This window comes from Megachile rotundata, chromosome 12 (genome assembly GCF_050947335.1).
Source record: "Megachile rotundata isolate GNS110a chromosome 12, iyMegRotu1, whole genome shotgun sequence".
In the NCBI taxonomy this organism is placed as follows: domain Eukaryota; kingdom Metazoa; phylum Arthropoda; class Insecta; order Hymenoptera; family Megachilidae; genus Megachile; species Megachile rotundata.
In genome coordinates, this window is record NC_134994.1 from 9,229,799 (window position 1) to 9,251,835 (window position 22,037).

At 43.9% G+C, this 22,037-nt stretch overlaps 1 protein-coding gene across 12 annotated transcripts; it reads left to right on the plus strand.

Moving 5' to 3' along the window:
• The first annotated feature begins 2 nt into the window (after window positions 1–2).
• On the plus strand, window positions 3–22,037 carry LOC100876274 (proton channel OtopLc). Of its 12 annotated transcripts, none has more exons than XM_076538272.1 (11): window positions 3–509; window positions 722–1,454; window positions 4,639–4,875; window positions 5,291–5,565; window positions 14,182–14,409; window positions 16,082–16,284; window positions 16,397–16,423; window positions 16,918–17,231; window positions 18,133–18,298; window positions 18,393–18,678; window positions 18,776–22,037. In XM_076538272.1, the coding sequence occupies exons 3-11, from the start codon at window positions 4,789–4,791 to the stop codon at window positions 19,479–19,481; spliced, it is 2,292 nt and encodes a 763-aa protein (XP_076394387.1). In that variant the 5' UTR covers window positions 3–509; window positions 722–1,454; window positions 4,639–4,788; the 3' UTR covers window positions 19,482–22,037. The 12 variants fall into 12 exon arrangements, with proteins under 12 accessions (XP_076394387.1, XP_076394389.1, XP_076394390.1 ...); XM_076538274.1 differs by lacking the exon at window positions 3–509 and adding an exon at window positions 2,215–2,393 and having other exon boundaries at window positions 531–1,694; XM_076538275.1 differs by lacking the exon at window positions 3–509 and adding an exon at window positions 1,527–1,694 and having other exon boundaries at window positions 531–1,454.

The following is a 22,037-nucleotide window of genomic DNA, read 5'->3' on the forward strand; positions in this document are numbered from 1 at the left end:
ATATTTTATATACATCCAACAGTACCGTAAAAATTTATCGAGTCTCTTCCGGATCATTAAGTGCTTCACATTTTTTCCACCCGAAAGCCTTCAGGTACTATACTCCACTGTTTATCCGCCTCATGGCGCATGCTCGGATATATTTTTTACTCTCTAATCTCACGTGACTAACCCAAACAAACTTCCTTGACAAACCTATCTCAAATAAACACTGGACTTTCGCTGTGACTAATTGATTAGGGTATTCGAAAAGACCAGGTAATAGATGAATCATAAGTGTACAACCGTTATATGGTTACCGAGATTCAGCAGCGTTGCTTCTCACGCGTTAAGAACTGTAAGGGTAGTTCAGGAGCGGCACTAGCATTTACAATGCCGAGTATATTGCTTTAGGACTGAAGGGTCTTTGATTTGGAACAATTCAGAGTTGGAATAATTTGAGGTTCGAATGGTTCAAGGTTGGAGTCACAATTAGGAATCACAAGAAATCACAAATAGGATATTTTAAGGTTGGCATATTTAGAAATTAGGAGACAAGGGTGGAATATTTCAAGATTGAAACGCTTCAAATTTGACGTGATCAAGTGTGGAAATGTTTCAAAATTGAATTGCTTATAAATTGGAATGCTTGATAGTTTGAACGTCCCAGGTTGGAAATGTTTCAAATTTGGTGCCTCTCGGTCTCGGAATTGAAGGTATTTAATTTGACGGATTGAAACAGCAAAAAGAGGGAAAAGGTGAGAGCGTCAGTAAATAGATACGGTCCTGTCGATGCAACGACGTCGCCGGCGCGGGACGGGTGGCGGCATCGCAGGCGCTGTCGTCGCGACGCCCGGGCCATCGCAGCAGCCCGGCGGCTCTGGCAGGATGTCGATGGCTCGCGTGGCGCGCCCTTCGGGGGGTGCCAAAGTGTCTCGGTGGCTGGTCACGGCGCCACGATTGATCGTAGTACGTCGTCCCTGAACCCGCGAGGAAAAACACGCTCTCCTGGCAAGGTCGCTCAACAAGTTCCGGGGCCGTGTGTGCGGCCGGCGAACCGGCTCGCTCGCGAGATAGCACGTTCAACGGGGAAAAACAACCCCCGTTGACAGTTTCGCGACAGTTCGCACGCGCGACAGTCAAACGCGAAGCGGACGCGTGGCTCGAACGTCGCGTGTACGACTTGTCGACCGCGGTGGATGTACACTTTGAACGCCGCGCGGATTCTCGTCCTGGTGTTGCCCGCTCGGTGTGGTGAGTGGTGGGTGGTTTCGTGCGGTTCACCCGTTTCGCGGCCGGGCATGGAACCGCGGAGGTTCCGGATCCCGAAGGCTAGCTGACGGATGCCCGCGCGGGAGGGCAGGAGGGACTACGAGCCGCTGGATGAAAGTGAAAACGAGCCGACCCACGATACGGGGGGATGAATCAAGGATACGTTGCGTGGAGAACGTCCGACTGGACGAATTTCGGCTCCTGTAAGTGGATTACCCTTTTTCATGGTGCTTTGCAGAGTTTTCACGGTGTCGAACGGTTTTTCATTCTTTGAGTGCATGCAAAGGGGTGTTTGAGGTATTGTGGAGACTCGGAAGTCTTTACTTCTACGATCCTCGAGCGAATTAAAAGGAAGACACGATGGAAGATTGTTATTATACAGTGCTTTTTTAGTGGTCTTTGGAACGGTGTTCCGCTAAATTGTCAAAAGCTGATATGCTCAGGTATTGGATTAAAATTTATTATTCTTGTTTTGTTTGGTCAAATTCACCCTTTGTTGCATTCTGTTACGAACTACGTAGAATGTTTTGTGAAATTCTTTTACTTTGTCAAACATAAGATGAGTGAATATTTTATTAGCTGTAAAATTATGGAATATCAAAAATGTTTTCTCTGATGAAGTGGAAATAGTCATGCAACGAAGGGTTCATTCAGTGTATTATAAAAGGAATTTGTTAATACTATTTTATCCTATAATTTATACTAAGCTGTTCAACATCAGATCTAACAACAAAATGTATTATTAAGTTTAGTTAATTGCATACTGGATTTTATACAAATGCAATTAAAGCGGATTACTTTCAACAGTAATTGATTTTCAATTACCGAGGCAATAACGATTAATTCCAACAAAATTTGTTTCCATGTTGACGAGTTTTTACGCCGATCAGCCCGTTCCAATCTCGTCCTAATTAAATTTACTTGCGGTCGTTATCGTTACCGTGCATTTCCCTTTTTCGATAGCAAACAAAGGTCGCAAAAAAGCGGCGAATCGGTCGCGTGTTATACCCCAACACCTCCGTCAGTGGCACACGTTAGATAAAGCATTGAAATCGACGCAAAAGAGCAATGAATTGCCGGGAAGCATGAACGCGGATATGGATATCTGACATTTCCATCGCACACGGAAAATCGTTGCTAAGGTACGCTGGAAAAATTATAATTACAATGTGGAAGGGTTGCGTGGCTTGCATTATCGAATTTAGGATCTTAAACGTCTCGTGGACAGTGAAATTTTGCTCGTAATACGTGTTACAAAATTTCTTTCGTTAATAAATTCTCTGCAAGACCATTTTTTGAGATATTTTAAATTGTACAGGTTCTTGCACAAGTCATTTTTAAAAGTTATGCAGCGTTATCAGTTCCAAATTTTTGTCAGTCCTAAATTTCTTAGGGGATATATGTGATAAAATGAACGAATTTTAACATAATTCTTTGGAAATTTAAGTATTGAAACTTATGACACCCTCTAAAAAGTCAACGGCGATGTCGAAGTAATAGAATTCTATAATTTAAGGAAGTGCAGTTATTCGAAAAGCGGTTGATCAAAATGTTTTGGATTGTACCCAACGGGACAAAAAATACGTCTTACCCCACGGCTTATCTCTTCTATTCCCCGTAGTAATACCGTAACGTGCACGGGGAGCCGTTTTATGGAGAATTATTCGATGCCACGTACGCGAGCCATAAAACGTTCGACGAACGAGAGGGTCCGACACAGAATGGCGTTCTGAGCGATCCAAAACAGGAAGAATGTTCATTGACGTTCGGCTTTCGAGATCCTGATGCAACGTCTTATTGACGCGCGATTGCTTACATGACGACAGATATCCTTCGTAGACACCGCTACCCTTTTAAACCCCTTTAAATTTAAAAGTAATAAAGAATATTCACTAAATAGATTGACTTAGATTATACACACCGACAATCATCTCACATCACAATTCCTTAATAATTTCTAATACGATGGGTTTACGAATAATATATACCAAAAATTAGCTTGAAATTTTTGAAGGAAAGACGAGGTAAAAGGTTGGAATTTTTTCAACAATCCATTATTCAAGGGTTAATTTTCTTCCCCCGTAATCTCTTGAACGTCAGTAACTAAAAACGGAAGGAAGCAGAATTTCAAAGACCGTATCGAGCAAAGTTCTGCCAGCTAAAACAAAGATCCGCGTTACCTCACAATGCAAATTCGCTGGGAGGCAGACTATCTTGTTACCGCGTCAACGAGAAACGTCGCGTTAAGCTCTGCTAAGACTTGGAAACAACGGGACTGAGCCGTTAAGTATGCGCGCGAGTTTCGTCGCAACGACTACTTCGTCTCGGCAATTTCTCGATCGTGCCAACATTAATTAAGTCACGGTAAAGAAGCTCGTTCACGCGAACGAGATTTTTTCCCGCGAGTTCGATCCCATCGGGGGTGAGTCGCGAGGCCGTCTCCTAGTTTTAATTAAAGTCACCCCGAGTCGGAGTCGCAGCTAAGGCAATTAACTCGAAGACAAACGACCAGGAACGATTGAATTTCCTAGCTTTCGTAATTAGTTTCTGCGTAACCGAATTCAACCCTTCGCAGCCTATCGTGACTGAAAAGGAACATCGATAAGTCTTTTAAAAATCTTGGAAATAGTGCAGATTAAATTAATAGAATCGTGGATTAAATTGGATATTTTCTGCTATTGAATACCGTGTTTGATAATCTTGCTGAAATAATTAAAATCGGTTATTGAATTTTTCACCCTCGCGCCAATTAGTTCATTTCACTCTTGCTCAAAAAGTCCCTCAAGCGCGTTTGCTTATAAAAAATTAATCCTCAGCCCTTCGATTAATGCCGGGTTTTTAATTGCGATTAAATTGCGAGGCGATAGTGCTTAAACCGATCGAGAGGGGTAAGCCGTTAAGACGAGAGGTAACGGGGAGCGTTTACGCGTTATTGGAATTCTTTTGAGCAACGAAAAAATATCGGAAGCAGCGAGTTAGCACGGTAGTTGACATTCCACGTGCGCTCGAAAAGCAACGCGGGGGTTTTCATCAGCGACGCATCCGTTTCCTTGTCGTCGAATCCTCCCTGTTTCGGGTGAAAGTAGCACCGCCGATAGGGGTGAAATTTTAATTCGCACGGACGTTTGATATTCAGAGATCCGGACTCTGCATTCACAGGCTCACGTACGACCACTCTCGACGGCACTTCTTTCACCGAGGCATTTTTGTTTCGCGTCAACGACGACCAAGAAACTCTTGTTCTTTCCGCGAGAGAGAAGGAGAAAGGGTAAGGAAGAAAGATAAACAGAGAAACGCGAAAAGAGGGAAGGATGATAGAACGAGACGACGATCTGTCATTCAAGGACGATTCTTTCAGCCTGCAAACTCACTGGATTGTGTGTGCAGGGCCACCCTCTTTAGAATTCCCCGTCGGTGGAGCAAGAAGCTCGTAAAAGACAAAGGGGGTTGGGTAGCACAGGGGTGGAGAAGGCGAAGCGCGAGGGAGACACCAGCGAAGGAAGGGACGAAGAGAAGCGAGTAAAGGAGATAAGAAAGATGGGAGAAAGCTCACCGGATCTCAGCCTCCGGCTTCGCCGAGGCAGCTCAGACTCCAGGGATTCGTTCTACATGGACTTTGCTCAGGTAACCCCCTTCATCCCTCGATGCATCGATAATCTTTCCCAGATAATTTCCGTCGTGCCATCGTACAAAAAGTTATCTTAGGTCGTAACCCGGCGAATGGACCATTTCGAGCTTGAACGATTCAGTTAATGCATCCTGAAGTGGCACTTGTGACATACCTAAAGTATACTCTACAAACCGTCAATGTTCCCTACATCAAAATCCTAAGCGATTAATTAAAAATTGATATTTTTACTTCGCATGTTTCCCGTTAATTTAAGCGAAAGGTATCACGTAAAAATCTGTAATTATACTTGCTAATGAACTGCCTCAGCCTTTGATGTTTTTAAAACCTGCTACCACGAACTACGTTCGCTTTAATTTATAAATGAAAGAGCTGACGAGTGCATTTGAAAAAGGAATTTACGATCGACAGGGCATCGACTCGGATATCGAGGAGGTGACGCGTCCGGGAGACAACAACTCGGATCCGATGATGGAAAACCACCTGGAGGAGAATGGAACCGAGCTACCACCGATCGAGGATATTACGACGATCCCGGAGGAAGCTTCCGAGGAGTTGCGCGAAGAGGAGGAGGCTGCGGCTATGGAAGCTGCCCTACGAACACCCGAGGGCCCCATAATTAACACGGAAGCAGAGAAACCGGCGCAGCAACCCCAGCCCCAGCTCTCCACGCTCGCTCCGCAAGAGTGAGTATGCAGAAATCCTGCGGAACGAAATTGCTGCTACCGTTCCGTACGAGCGTTGTTACGGGGGCAATTTAATTCGAACGAGGAAGGTCTCCGTTTTAATTGGAATTCCTCGTTTCTTCGTTTCTTTTTCGATTTTTCTGGCTTACGTCCCCTGCCGACAATTTTGACTATCTACGTACGAACATTTCGGGCGCCTATCATTAAATGTGGAGAGTTCAATGATGAGATGGAGGTGTATATGTAGATATAATTTGACGAGGGGGATGCTGGAGATTAAGGGCGAGTTTAATACATGTAAATGCTTTTTGATGACTTGAATGATAGGGTTCAGGTATATCTTCTGTTGAATACAGAGGAAAAGTTAGAATTGTGAGAATCATAGACCACGCGAAATATGCAGTAATAAAACTGTAAAATCAATACTCAAAGTAAGAGTATACTTAGCTTAACTGTGCATTGAGCGTTCTAATTCGAACTTATACAGACCTAAATGATAAAACCTAGATGATAACCCAATAATTTCGATCTTGAGGCTTGAAATTAATTTTTAGAGCTTCTAGCCTTTACTTCGATCTATAAAGAGTCAAAGATTCCTCCAACTAACCACCTCTGCATACAGTTCCTTTTAAGCAGTAAATGACGAGCCAGCAGTAGGTACATTCACGTAACATTGAGACGGAAGGAAAACAATGTTGAAACGAGCGATGAAAGCGTCTCGCCTCGAAAGATGGTTGCGAAGAAACCGTAAAGAATGATCCAGCAACGGTTGACGTTGCTCTCGACATTAACCCAGCCAGCCCCTGTGTTTCTTTGCCGGTAATATTCCCAACCATTAACGACTTCTCGTACGTCTCGTTCAGACGAGATCTCTTCAGATTGCGCGCTAGACTCGGAAAAGAGAGGAAACTGTCTGCTAGTTAACTGGGTGAACAAAATGAGCGCGATATACGGGAATAAAAGATGGCGGAGGGAAAATGGATTTCTAGTGTGTCTGAAGGCAAGGTGTCGAGTAATTGCTCGTCGAGCACCGCACGACAACCGATGGAAGTATTAACGTGATGACGACGCGACTATCGCGTGGCCGGAAGTGCGAATTATGTCTTCGACGGCTTGGTTGCGAGGGAAACGAGCTATTTCTTGAATGATTTCTAATCATTTCCGCTTCGAATCGTATCCCATTTTGTTATAATATCCGTGCTGTGGATCTAACGAGCGTTTAGAGACAAATCTTCTGATCAAAATTTTAAGCTACATATTCAAACTCTATCGCAATTCTTCGTTTATAGGAAAATTTTCAATAAATCTTATATCTTCTATAAAACATACACTTTAAAAAACATTGCGAAAAGTAATTGTGATGTAAAAGAACATTGCGAACAGTCCTGAAAATTAATTTGAGCAGAAATGTAGCTCTAAACTCGGATGTATTAGGTAATTCCGCGTAATTCGCACACTTTGTCACAATATTAGTGAAACCTGCGTTAAACATTCAATTAATTAATCGCGGACATTTTCGACGCTTTAAAGTAGCAGTACTCGCAGATTCTCGTCAATTATATCATGCTTTGTAGCTAGAACGTAACGCCACGACGTAAATTACTCGTCGGACCCCTAAACAGACACGTTTCTCCTCGTCTCTTCGTTGGAACGACCACCAGCCACGAAACATTACTCACTGTCTACGATTAACGCATCCCTCTGTTCCCGTGTGTCCAGTGTGGTGGTTTGTGCACCGTGCAACGATTGAACTTGATCGTGAAAAATCGTTTCGCAAACGTCTGCCACTTTGCTCCATCAATTTCCGCTCGAGGGCCATGGTAGGCTAGAAATCACTGCCGCGTTCTCGGAAAAAAGTAACCGGCCACATTTGGACCAGACAAAAGTCGTTCACGAATCGTCGACGGCTCTCGAAAAGGGGCGAGCTTTTCATCAAAGCGAAACACTGACCCCAATCTGCGAAATTGCTGCTTCTACCGGGTCTAATCTGCGAGTCAGCAAGAAACGACGCGTCAAAGGCGTATCGTTCGCGAAACGCTCCTATTCGTCAGAAACGCCTTTGTCACTCGTGTGTGCATGTAGCGGCTCCCTCACATGTCATGGACAGAGTTGAGGATCTTCATATCGATTGACTGAAGATCTGCCTGGGAATTTGCGGGGTCGGAAGTTGGAGAGCTAGGAATTTGGGGATTGAAAATTTAAGGATGTAGGAATTTAAACAATTTTGGGATTTAATTTGGGAATTTGAGAGTTTAAGGATGTAGGGATTTAGGAATCTGTGAATCTGAAAATTAAGGAATTTGATAATTTAGGGTCGGGACATCAAGAACCATCACATGTGGTATTGTCACCAGTTACATTGTTGTACCGCATATCACATCATATTATATTACATATACCATCAGCTAAAATTCAATCAGTATAATATTAAAATACCATTTTCCTTTGAATGTGACTCTAAGAAAATCTGGAAGGTGAAACTCGATCGCGTGACAACAAATCAATTCCCAATATGCATCCAATCGCTCTAATTGTTCGAAACGCGTGAAACACGCGTGGGACCAGTTATTTCCCAGTTTAACGACGCGACGAATCGACCGGCAATTTCCATGGATCTAACGGGCCGATCCGCAGACAGTCCGTCGCCTCGATTCCAGTTGAACTCGATTACTTCCGGCGGATATCGAACGTGAATTCGTGAACGCACGGCTGGCCAACGGCGCCGAAGTTAATATTGACCTGTCACTTCGTTATGGCCAACGGACGACCTTCGTGCCGCTTCCGATCGTAACTTCTCCTCGTCTCTTTCTCTCCCGCTTTCCCGTTTCACCGGAACCCCCGTGAACCCGTCCTCTTCTTCGTCCCGGACGAGAGCAGGGAGACTATTCTGGCCTATTCCGTCGATTTACATGCAGATTCGATCAGCGTGCACGCGCACTACGAGCGTTTAAAGCCACTAGATTCGTCGTCTTTCTTTTTTTCGCCTCTTTCAAGGTGACACGATACAGTTCCTTCGATCCTGAGGGGAAGACACCGGAGATGGGGAGAGTGGAAAAGTTTGCAGTGCACTCGATGCCTCGAGTGACGCTGGAAGTTTTGAGAACCACAGGCAAATATCTCGATTTCGCTTGCTCGGAGTTCGAGTGTTTGAGTATCGGGCTTTGACAATTATAGTTTACTGGTTTTCAGAATTGGACGTATTTCGATTGTCACGAGATGAAGCCTCACTCCACAAACGCAACTGCGATTGGTTTATGTGAAATGTATATTTTCAGATTCGGTCAAATTAAAAAATTAGAGGAGTAGACTTGTTTCGTTAAATACATAGAGGTCATCTTACTGTGAACATACAAGACTTGAATTTTAAATGCAAAACTTTCAAACCACATTTGCACAAATATGAAATAATATCATCATGAAAGACTAGTACATAAGATTGCAAAAACTTTCATAAAAATCTGAAGAAAATTCAATAGCGGTTGCCAAAAGTTTTAGCGACCTCTGCTCCTCATGCAGCAAATCCAAAGTTGTGAAAGCTCCTTGCAAACTTTATTCCTTGTTCGAATTCCACCCAGTTTAAAAGTGGGACGTTTGCGGAGTATTCTGGCGGTGTCGTAAATCGAGCGGCTGGTATCGGAAACGACCCAGGCCAGGATATGAAAGCTGGGGTCGAGAAGTCGGGTCGTAAAACCTTCCGCGAGCATTACGCCACTGCGAATCTGATTCGGATAACGAGCTCGCCATCAAACAGCCCGACCACATGTTCAGAGACGTGTGGGACGGGAGGAGGGTGGTGAACGGAGAAGGAGCGTGATAAACGACGAGAGCTGCGTTGAATCGCGAGACAGCAGGGTCTCAGTTTGTGATGCGGGGTCCGTGAGTACCGTGACACACGAGCCATTGGGCCGTGACTGTGCGTTTCGTTGGTGAATTCAGCTGCCAACATTCCGCCGAGACGGCCGAGGAAACCTCTCTAGCCAAGGTCACGGGTATGCTCATCAAGGAGACCTCCCTCAGGTACTACGATTCCATCCTGTCGAGACCGTGCATCGATCCGCGCGCTCCTCGCTCCAGACGAATGGCCGGGAATCCGAAAATCGCCCACCCACACTCGCGCGACCGTCTACGATTTGCGGCACGACGTCCTCCTGTGCCTCGCGTGCTTTTGCAAATAGGATTTCGATCGAAAATTCACGCTGGTACGGCCGATCGAAATAGAGTAGAATTCTTCACTGAGCACTCGGATGTTTCCTGAAAGGTAGGGGTAAGGTTTCATGACTTTTTTTCGACAAACGCAAGAATCTTAAAATTAACTCGAAGTAGATCTCGAAGTTCCAGTCGTAAACATGATTGTAGTCCTAGCTTCGCCTTCATAGCCAGAGATTTCAAACTTCTGGTGATCCTAGACTTGATTCAAGATCTTCGTCTTAAAGTTCTAAATTAAAAAATTGTAAATCTGGTGACCTTGTAATTCTCTAGACCTTGAAGTAATATATGTCAAAGTTCTCCTCGTCGACTTCAATCTCCTAAATTTGATGTTCCCGCTGACTTCGGATGCAGCTACGAATGCAATCTTCTCGAGATTAAATATAATCCGAAGTTTTCATTAACTCGTGATGATAGCCGTTCACCGAGGATTATAAGTCTGAAAAAATGGACGAAGGTATTCTCCCTATCGAACCGGGCCACGCTCGCGTTTCTCCCCCCGGCGAAACGTCAAAAGCATAATCCCCAGAGGTGGCTGAGGTACACGGGGAGTCTGCCGTAATCGTGGAAACGCGCTTCAGTTGAAAAACGGGAGAAAAAAACGTTTACCGAGTATTTAGGTAGGTCCGCAGAAGGAAAGATTAAAAGGATAGGAGGGTCTAAACACGGTAAGAAGAGAAGGAAGACGCACTAGAATCCTGAGAAATATCCGTGGAAGGGTGACGGAGTGGAGGTACCGAAACAAGGGATGCAAGGCCCAGAGTCCTCGAGCCACGGATACACTCGTGGCACAATGAGGGAACGGTACTCAGCCACTGAATCAACCCCTCAATCCCTGTTGCACCCCTCCACTATCTCTCTCATCCGGCAACACCCTCTCGCGTTCTTCTGCTTCTCCAACACTACGTGATTATTTCAAAAAGCTCGAAGCCAAGAGGCGAGCCGTACGTTTCATCCTCTGCCACCCCCTGACAGCCGACTCTACACCGTTTCTTCTCTTTTCAACACGGATAGGCGCACACGCGTCGAACTAACCCTTCTATCTACGGTGAAAAGGACGAAACTTATCCGTGTCCCTTCTCGCTCGCGTGCTATCGGCCTCGTAGGGGTAGGTCGTTTTACGCAGCGACTCGTTTACCTTCTTAAACGCGCGGAACAACGATCTCCCGGGTTCACATATATTTAGAGGGGTTAGAACGAAAGGCTTCGTGGATGGATGCTTTTCCAACGAGGGTTCACTACGAACATATGTTTATTTTAACGTAATATAAACGAAAATGTGGAACGACGATTCGCGGAATATTAGATAACGTTTACGCGGGTATCGTGCGATGTCACGTGGGGGAGTCTTGTCTTCGGGGCTGGGGATGTAAAGGACGTGTTTGTTCTGTCGAGGTAGAATTATTTTGGCTAATAATAGCTGTTATATCGTGCTTTCACATTTTATGTTTGAAACAACTTGAAGGTGTTTGATACTCAAGGAGGAAAAAATAATTCTGATATAACATATTTATTTTCCTGAATTTTTATTACGTCTATTTTAAACGTCCGCAATTTCCTTCAAATTTCTCTTAAAATTGTGTAGAAAATGTAATCGTAGGGAGGAATGTCCTCGGGTTCGAAGAATTCGTAGAATATGAAAATATGCAGACTCCTCTCCGGCACTCTTACCGTGGTAAATTGAAATTTCGCCTCGATACGTCGGGGCGCAATATAACGGCGGGGAAATAATTTACGTTCCTCATGGTGTTCCGCGTGAATAAATTGTCGCCGCGAATTCCATGGTAACGCGACACACGCTCCTGAGGATCCACCCGCGTTGGATCAGGGTAAATCTGTAAAAACGCCACGTGTACTCGTATGCGAACGTGAAATCAACCCGACCGTATTTCGTCGGCTGTCAGATTACAGAGGGATTATTATTAGATAAACGGCTGTCGTTCGAGAAGTCGTCGCTTAATGACGCCCACGAAACCATTCGCTCGCTATAGTAACTCTCTTCCTGCAGCCAGTGTCAATGCGACGCGTATGAAACGTTATGGCACCGCGTTGACCTTAAATTAGATGCGCGACACCGCTTCGTGCTCCCCTTACAATTCCCCGAAACCTCCCAGCGTTTTCAATACATTAACCACCGTGACATGGAACGTTCTGCTTCGATACACCATTTTTATCGTTTTTATACATTATTTTTTAAATTGATAGGATCGAGCTAGATCATTTTTTTTATTTGAGTCATTTATTTTCTTGACGATGTAAATTCGTCGGTGATCGATAGATGCTGCTTATGGACAATTTCATCTTTTTCAGTATCAAAAGAATTTGTTGAGATTTTCAAAACATCTGAGATTTGAATGTATCAAGATTGCAATCAAAGTAGATATTTCAAAATTTCAATAACATATCAGACGTCTATAATTTTTCATTCCTTGCACCCTCCGTCCGCGTCCTAAGCCGATCACGCCGCAGAACAAAGCGTGCATTTTTGTCCGAAGTCCCCAATTTCCGCTTCCAATTTTCAGGGATTAATTGCTTGGCGTTAAATAAAAAAAGATCGTAGTTTCGTTAAGGGAATCACGCAACGAAAAGAGGTCGGAAAATATATTTTTTTTCCACCCTCCCGACACGCTTAATTACTTCTTCTCGCCCGCTATAGACTGCCTTTGAGACCCCCTAACGATTCTCGGTGTGCCACCACGTGGAGAGGCTCGAGTGGAAATTTTCGAGTAGAAACCACCGACGCGTCGCATCTCGAGAAAGTTTTCCCGGCCATTTGTTGCCGCAGTTTAACGAGTTGCGATTGGCGCCGCTCGTCGACCGACGACAGCCAGTTTCGCGGCTTCAAACTTACTCGGTAAACGACTTTCGCGTACAACGGCGAGCAGCCAACTCGCTTAAACGAATTACCAGAAACTACCCGTGGTGACGCTAAGTCGCTCGAACGCGACCAGACGAATTCCTTCCACGGCGTAAATTCGCGTTCGTGGAGGGGAGAAAGCTCCAGAATTGGGACAAGGGGTACAATTATGAGAATTAACCCTTTCGTAGTAGCATGCTTCAATTGAAAGCCACCGGCACAGACGATGTCAAGGTAACTATCTTGACGTATATATACGACTATTGCTCCAGTAGTACTACGTTGGATGAATGAACAATTTGTGCTATTGCATAACTTGTCTTATATGTTGTCGAGCATTGGTAGCCTTTCCAGACGTGTATATACCAGGAGTTATTTCACGATAACATACTCATGACGTATAGGTAGACACATTTCTATATGTAGGTGCAGAGGTACATTTCGGGAAGGTGTCGAAAATGAGTACTTTTTCTTCGAAGTATACGTTGTGTTCACTCTTGTACGATGTACGTATATTCCACGTATGAACATATGTGTTGATCGTATATTCAACGTATGATTCTCCATAACATATGTGTTGATGTTGTGAATGAGATGAGAGTAGTGTAACAAGTCGATTATTAAATTACATGAATATTCAAGTTAGAAGCAGTATGCAATCATGAAACATTAGGATAACTATAGTGAAAGAGGTGGACAAACTCCATGCTGTTCAAACCGTACCAATTTTGACTAGAAACCTTGCAATCACGAAATATTAAGATTTCAGTCACCTTACGTAGTAGAAAGATTAAAGACATGCAAAGATCGAAGTGAATTATTGTCAACTTCACATTTCGCGAAAAGATAAGGAACAAGTATACAATCAAACAGTAGGATACATATGTTATCATGATTAAGGAATTGCAAGCTTGCAGACAACTTTCGTAATGCCCACACAGTATCAATTGTGATCAAAAGTAGAACCATACAATCACGAAGCATTAAGGGTTGTAGGAAAGTTTGAGATATGCAAAAATGTACGAAGTGAATTATGGTCACTTTTTAGTGAAAGATTGAAAGTATGCAATCGAAGAAGTTTTGTATACGCGTAATTGTGGAGCTACAAGCTTGCAAACTGACGTATTGCGTAATGACCAAATTACGTCAATTTTTAGTGCAAAATAAGTACAATACAATTGTAAATTAAGATATAATAGAATGGGACTATGGTTAATTTTGACCAAAAGTTGAGATAAAAATGTGCAATCAAAATGTCGTACAATGTCGTATGCGCCCTATTAAAGTTGAGGAAAGATAAAAGGTAAACATCGAACGAAACGAATCGAGTTATGCAAAGTTCTCCCTCCGAGTACATATCAGGGTAGAAGCAAGGTAAACGTTAAACTCGTGAAGCTAATGAGAGCAACGGAAAGAATGAATTGTTTTATTAACGTAACTCGGGTAGCCGGAGCAGCGTAGCGCGTAATTATCCCAGTAATTGAGCCGTCGATACCGATGAATCGATCGGCCAAGGACAGGATAGAAATAATGAGGAAACACGGTCTGTTCAGCTGGCCAGGATTGCCGGCTGCTCTACCGTCACCGGCATCACCGTCCGCGGTAATCGTTTCACCGGAAACGCTGTCTAGACACAGCAGCAGCTCACCCTCCCGCGCTCACCGGCCACCCCAGTTTGCCCTGGCTCTACCATGCTCCTCGCAACCGATTTCCGCGGTATGCTACCCGGCACCCACCTTCCTAGACGTCGTCGAGGATCGGAAGTGGAAGAAACTTGGATGGTAAGTCTTCATGTCCCAATTTTATACTCTACATCATTAACCCCTTATCTTATCTCCATTTTATATCGTCTGTGGTTCGACATCACATTTCTGTTGAATCGTTTTTATGGTTACAAAGTAATGTTAAATAAATTTGACTTGCAATTAATTCAATGTGCGACGTCGATCGATAGCAATCAACGTGCTAATTTATTTAATTTAATTAAATTCGTAATCGGGACGTGTAACAGCTCGAGTCCGGTAATTAAATTATAAAATGTATGATGTTATCAGATATATTGAGGAGGGTTGGACGAGATATTACCCCGGCTTTCCACCTATGCATCTATATTTACATACATTTAGAATAATTCACGATGAATTTTACAATAAATTCGATTTTATAATAAAGGTAATGAAAATGCACCTTTTGTATATCGGTAAATAAGCACTGAATTCTATGTAATTAAGGCAATGAGAGGCTAAAAGAATCGTATTAATTAGACCAATTAAAAATTGAAGTATCGAAAATCAATCGATATTGGCATGGCCAGGAAAACCTCGGTACATTCGAATCGGGTCAAATTCAGAACGTTTAACCATCGCGTTTGCACGTGATCAACTGAAACATTTCATCTTGAATGATTTCCACTCCGAGCAAATTAACAGAAACGTAGAGGGGGAAAATGTGTCCCGGTCACCACGGAAATTTCACGTGATCCTCCGGGTTATCCTGATCGACGTCTGCACACCAATTACCGGTACTTTATGAATCAAACACGAGCATGGTCGACTACACGATTACCAGTAATTGAGCCAATTCTTACGGGGGTGGATGTATTTGCGGCCAATGGTATCACTCATGCTTCGTTCTGGGACCGCAATATTCCCTATTCGTTTACGATTTAATAGTCAATCGTCGATTTAAATGGACTAATACTCAAATCTATACGTTTCTAAATTATTGTGAGAATTTCCGAATTTTTATATTTTTAATTTGTACGTTCTATTATTAGGTTTTCAGAGGTTGAAAATTTTTATGTCTTGAGAGTTCAGAGAAAAAAAGAGGGTGGAAGTTGAGTTCTTGAACTTTTAAAATTTCGAATACCATGTATGCAAATTTCTATACCTTAAATTTTCAGGTCTTCGAACTCCCAGATCCCTAAATTCACATGTGTGTTAATTTTCAGCTCCTCAAATTCTCAGATCCCTAAATTCACATGTGTGTAAATTTTCAGCTCCTCAAATTCTCAGATCCCTAAATTCACATGTGTGTAAATTTTCAGCTCCTCAAATTCTCAGATCCCTAAATTGACATATGTGTAAATTTTCAGCTCCTCATACTCTCAGATCCCTAAATTCACATATGTGCAAATTCTCAGCTCCCCAAATTTCTACATTTCTAAAATCCTACATCTTCAAATTCCTGCATCTCCACATTCTCAGATTCCCTCTAGTTTCCTATATACCCAAATTCTCATACTCCAAACTTCCACAAACAACTAAATTCCCAATAGCAAATCTCCGACTTGAAATATTCGAGAGCTGGTAATCGTCTGAAGTTAAAAGAACGTTATTGGAATATTTGGTAAAGGAAATAGTTCAATTTCCCTATCCACAAGAAAATCGAAATGGTTCGCGCTTTTGCGTAGCAATCGTCTTCGTCGAATGACAATTTCCGTTTGTTGCACAGCGACGCCCTGGCGACGACGTTTAGCGCCCTGTACGGAAAGCTACTGGTCGTCATGGGGATCGCCTTTCCCATGGCTGAAGTGATATCCACCTACATACCGCCGTCGTTCTACGAAGGGTTCTACCTTTATCTCTACTTCGGCAGCATGATCTTCCTCGTCTACACGTACACCACGTTGCTTCGCGACAGTAAACCGAAGTCAAGTAAGTTTATAGCGCATGATCGCGGCCAATGATTTTTTTCTCTTGCCGTTATCCGTTGTTCGGCCAACAGGCTGTAGAGAGACAAGATGAAACTTTCAACTTCACATTTCAGGATCGTCTGCCGCGTGTTGTTTTCCGAGTAGGTATTTTCTGCACAAAACTGAATGCTTGTACTAACGCGGAGCTTCGCTATCGATACTTAATTCTTTCATGAACAATTGATCATTTATGCGATGGATTGACTAACCCTTTAACGACGTTGCTAAATAATTAACGCTTCGGGAATTTACAAATATCTCTGAAATCCAACTGCGAATAGGCGCGGATCTGCACCTGTTACACCGTGAACGTTAATGCATTAATCCGCTAGATAGCCTTCCATTCAAATGGACCCTGAATGCACTCCATAGCTCTCCATCGATCCATCTTTCTAGAATAAAAATTCGAGCGTTTCGTTAAAGGGTTAAATATCACGCTGTCAGCTGTACTCGCGATGTACACGCGCGAAATTCAGCATCCTCCGCTTGCGCGCTCGCTCGCTTTCAATTCGCTTCCGACAACGGGAAGCGAGCTCGACCCTGTTAAAATCGCATTAATCATAACCGGCTGATTACCATAAATTTGCATGAGAAGAGAAACGAAAGGACGTGTGCGACCTGGACTCGTCGAGATCGTCGAGCGGCGCCGGAGGTGACAGCGACGCAGCTGACACCGCGTGTCCGCACGTGGCCACTGTCAGACCGGCGCAACATTATGGCAGTTTCTATCTACGAATGGGCGCCGTGGCCTTTGGCATCGGTTCCATGATTTATTCCGGCTTGGAGTTTGGCCAATATTTTGAGCTGGAACAGAACACCAAGTGTCACAACATCATGCTTGCCCTCACACCTGCCACTAGGATGGCATTCATCTTCATACAGATGTACTTTATATTTCTGAACAACGAGGTGGGTATGTTTGTGGAGCAAATACAGTCGTTACTTCCTTCTTTATACGTGGGGATATTGTTGGACGCTTAGGTAATAGAAGGGGTAAGTAGAGACTGGGGTAATGTTCTCTGTGTCAATGGATGCAAGGTACCTTATTTATGAATTTGTGAATTATCTCAGATTTCTAATCTAAAAATTTCCAAATTCATGAATGTATATATTTTCAACAACATTCGTGTCCAACGTCAAGACTTAAAAAAAACGTCGAGACTCAAAAAAGAATTGTTAATAAAAATGCCTACAAAGGTCCAAAATTACACCATGTAGTAAAGATCGCAGTAAATGCAAGAACAAAAGAACCGCAGCTTTCTGTAAAGGTTGCGTGAAAAAAACGATTGGTTACCGCGAGGGTAGATCGTTATTTACTAGGTGAAGAGGCTAAAAATAACTACAAGAGCGATGCTGTGGAGATCAATGCGAGCGATGTAACGAAAGAGCGAAAGCGTCGATGCAAAACGAGACGCTTAACGGAAAGGTTAATGAAACGGAAGGGTGAACAACCCTGAAACTAATACTGGAACACGAGTCGTCCAGGTACCTACGTGTCCCTTTGCTCTTTCCTTTGCCTCGACAGATGAGTATCTCTCACCGCGCTCGACCGCTTTTGATTAAAACTTTTTCGAGAGCCGCCTCTCGATCGACGATTCCGATCGTTTACCTCTTCATCGTCTAATAACCCGTCGTTCTATGGCTCGCGATCTAACTAGACAATCAAATTATTCTCGTCGGAGAATGATCGATCGCTGCGATTCTTTTGTTCGACGTCCAAGAACGCTATCGTCTCGCGTAAACGAGACCTCTTCGCTCTGTCTCGCGGAGAGCCGATAACTATTGTCTCAGCGTTTGTTCTTTTCAACAGCAAATGAAAGTTTACCGTCATCGGGTGGTCGCGCGATTTGGATTGATGCACATGATCGGCACGAATCTGTCCGTCTGGCTGAACGTCCTCATTCAGGAGACCAAGCACGAGATACTGACGTTCTACAACCCGGAGAACAATTCTCTGAGGATTTCACACAGATTAGGTACGCGCTATAAAATACCCGTCGTATCGTAACGAACGACTGCATGGAGTAAATTAGATCTAAGGAACGGAGATTAAGAGTGAAATGAATTTAGGTATGAAAGGAAATCTCAATCTCGGAGGACACAGTCATTACCATCACGGAGAGCATCTGAGGCTTCCAAGAGGTCTGAAGGGACCGCATCACATGTACGAATGTCGACGAACGAACATAATGGGATCGTTAGTCCAAGATGCTAGTCCGTTTCTATTTCCCTGCACCATAGAGTATAGTTTGATCTGTGCCGCGATTTTGTACGTGATGTGGAAGAACATATCGAAGGCTGCGTTCTCGCAGCCTAAAACGCCACCGGGATCCAGGCATCACACGCATGCTTACAGGTAAAGTTATATCCATTTAAGGTGAGCTCGTAATCCAGTATTCTGTCACCTTAATTTGTGTAAATGTTACCGACATTTAATCAATTAAATCCCACAGGAGGTCGCCTCATCACTACAGCGTGGACTGCGCGCGGGCCCACAAGGGTCTGTTCGTGGGTATCCTGATCCTGGTGCTAACGATCATCTCGCTGATCTTGTTCTTCGTGTTGATATCGCGTCCAGAGTTGGTCAGCTTCGCGGTCACCGAGGTGAACATCTGCGAGCTGACTCTGTACGGGATGTCGACGATAGCCACGCTGATAGGGATGTTCCAGATGCGCAAGCTCCGTTACGACGGCAACAGGAACCTGGAACTGGACAATATCCTGTTAGTAGCCGCGCAAACGGGCATGTTCATCTACTCGACGTTCACGATCATCGGTGCACAGTTCACGCTAGCCAAGCATACTCTTCTGGTGCTGGTCACGGCGCTGGCGAGCGTGGTGCAGACCACATTTCAGACCATCTTCATCCTGGACGCGTCGAGGCGATCCGTCGCGACCGCGAAGCAAATCAGGAGAAAACCCGGCAGAGAGATCGTGACGTTTCTGCTGGTGACGAATCTGGCGATGTGGGCGATCAACACTCTGGAGAAGTCGCGGGCGGAATCGCATCCTGTGCAGCTGCACTTCTACGGACTTTGGGCGTGGACGATCATCACGCACGTCTCGATGCCGTTGGCGATCTTCTACAGGTTCCACAGCACCGTCTGCCTCTGCGAGGTCTGGAAAAGAGCCTACAAAGTGAAACCTACCTACATGTGACGCAAGGGGTCCCGTGAGCTCGTGTGCAACACCGTGGCTCCTCAACGGCCGAAAACCCTGCCCGCCAGGTTGGACGCCATCGCGGAGAACGATCCAGTTTACTTCATGTAATCGTGGAGGACTCGCGAACCCTCGGCAATTCCGAATGGGGGGTCAGTCGGACCCTTGGCGTAGCTGGGCGATGATCGAGGCGGGCCTATACGAAATATGAATACTCCTCATGAAATATGACGGTCGTGGAATGAGATATCTCGTATTAGGATTTTAGAAGTTTGAGAAATTACAAGTTTTCAAATATTTACATTTCTAGATTTAGAGGAGCCTAAATTTGTAACCCCAAAATTTTCCAGCCCTTAATTTTCAAATGGCCAAATTCTCAGCCACTTGGTCCATACCGAATATAAAAATTATTAGAGAAGCTAGGAGTTGGCCCATGACAGATAAAAGTCCTAGCTACGCTAACGAGTCCGCACCCCCGTAGCCCGAGAATGTCCTAACTGTTATAGATTAAATATCCCGCGTGAACGGGTCGTTTTTGTTTTCGTTCGTCGAGAAACGGTCACGGTTATATAATCGTAAGCATAAATCGGATCAACCTCGCGTTAAATGGATCCTGATACGAGCCTGTGTACATAGTTCGTCCGCGACGAGATACAGGAACGGACTGCGATAAAAAGATTCTCTCGGAGAATTCGATGAACGATTCGAAAAGAAAACGGTTAGACGAAGGCACAATTAACGACGCACAATTTTTAACGAGATTAGATGTAGACGAATTTATTTCGGCTTAGAATCGTCGAAGCAACGGCTGTTCTTTCGATTATGTCGGGAACAATGTTTTGTTCGATACGTAAACGATAAGACGATTTTATACCGACGAGAAAAATTGTGAATGAGAGAGAGCGTGAGAGGTGTTTTTGTTTTTCTTTGGTAACGTTCGTAAGACTGAAATTTAAAAAACCTTAGGAGAACGATAGGAGAAGAACGATTCCGTTTCTGGCGCAAGTCGACCTGAATCCGCGTTAACCCGACACCCACCATCCTCTTCCCACTGATCGATCTGTCCTTCGATGTTACTCGAATACTCTCACGGACATCCGTCTTCCACGTAGTACAAACTGCAACTTAAAATAGCGTCTCTCGCGTCCAAGTAGATAATTCGAAGAATCAACGATCGAGGGAAACAGATTATCGCACGAAATTCTTAGGTGTCGACCGACGTGACTCGAGTTTAGATTGTTACGTAGATGTTCTCGTTAAAATCTCGCTTATCCGAGCACTATCGATCGTACCAGCGATAGAAACGATAGACGATAGATAGATCGACGATAGTTCGAAAGCAACACGAGCAACTTGCGCTTTTGAACAAGATGCACCGTACGAAAGTCCAAACGTCCATCGAACCGGTAGTCGTAGAGTGTGGTCTGTTTCTCTCGATTCTATGTAGCAACGTCTCGCGATGGATCGATGTTTCGAGGCAATACGCGTTGGTGTAACTAGGTTGGGACCAGGGTGGACCCCAAAATTTCATTCTCTCTATTATAACGCGAGAGATGTAGGACGTAAGATACCTCGTATATCTCGTATTAGAAGTTTCGAAGTTTTCAAAGTTACAAATTTTGAAATGATCGAAGTCTCGTATTCAGTAACTGTTAAATTTTCAAGCTTTTCGATAATGCCTAGTTGTGATTAGTAAGTGTTAGGGACCACCCCAGATCCTAGTTACGGCAATGACATAAGCATAAGCAATTATTTCACGTCTAAGTCGCGAATTTTCGGAACGTTGCACGTTAGATAAAGTCGAGATCTTTTGCATTAATAGTGAGTTGAACGTGATTGAAGGACTAACTGGTGGACCGTAGAAAATGCAGAGATATCGTCCTGTAGATTCCCATAGACTCGACACCATAGTACGCAGAGTCCCAGTAAATTAAAAACGAACAAGAATGGAAGGATAACGTTCGAAGGAGGAACAGAGTACAATGGCGAATCATATCATTAAGCCTTAATCCGTCGAGTGTGCTGTCCAAACTCTGCTAATTAAAAAGAGGGAAGAACGCGAGAACCATAGGGGATCAAGATTGATCGCGATCGAACGTCTCGAGGACTCGAGGGCGTTTCGATCTTCGCTGCTCAACAAACAGTCGTTTTTTGAAGGGTTGAACGAGAGTCTGGCCGATCGAATCGAATCGATTATGCAATACTGCTGTTCCGCGTGTGTGCGAGTTTGTTTCCTGCGTGTTGCGTGCGTGTCCATTTTGGGGAACAAACGAATGAGAGAAGAAACGTTTTTTCGTAGAAAGATTTTCTAGTTAAATGCGTGTTTCGTGGTAGGCGCTTTTTTATCGGAGAAGCCGATCGATTTTGTTTTTTTTTTACGAAAGATGTAAATTCGACTGTAAGGCGGCTGTAAATAAGAGACGAATGGTTAACGAAAAAATGGAAAGAAAGTGGATCCTCTCGGTGTTTTAGAGCTAGTTGTGTCGACATGTTTCTTCCTATATTATATATATAATATATATACACATATATATACAAATATAAATATATTTATTA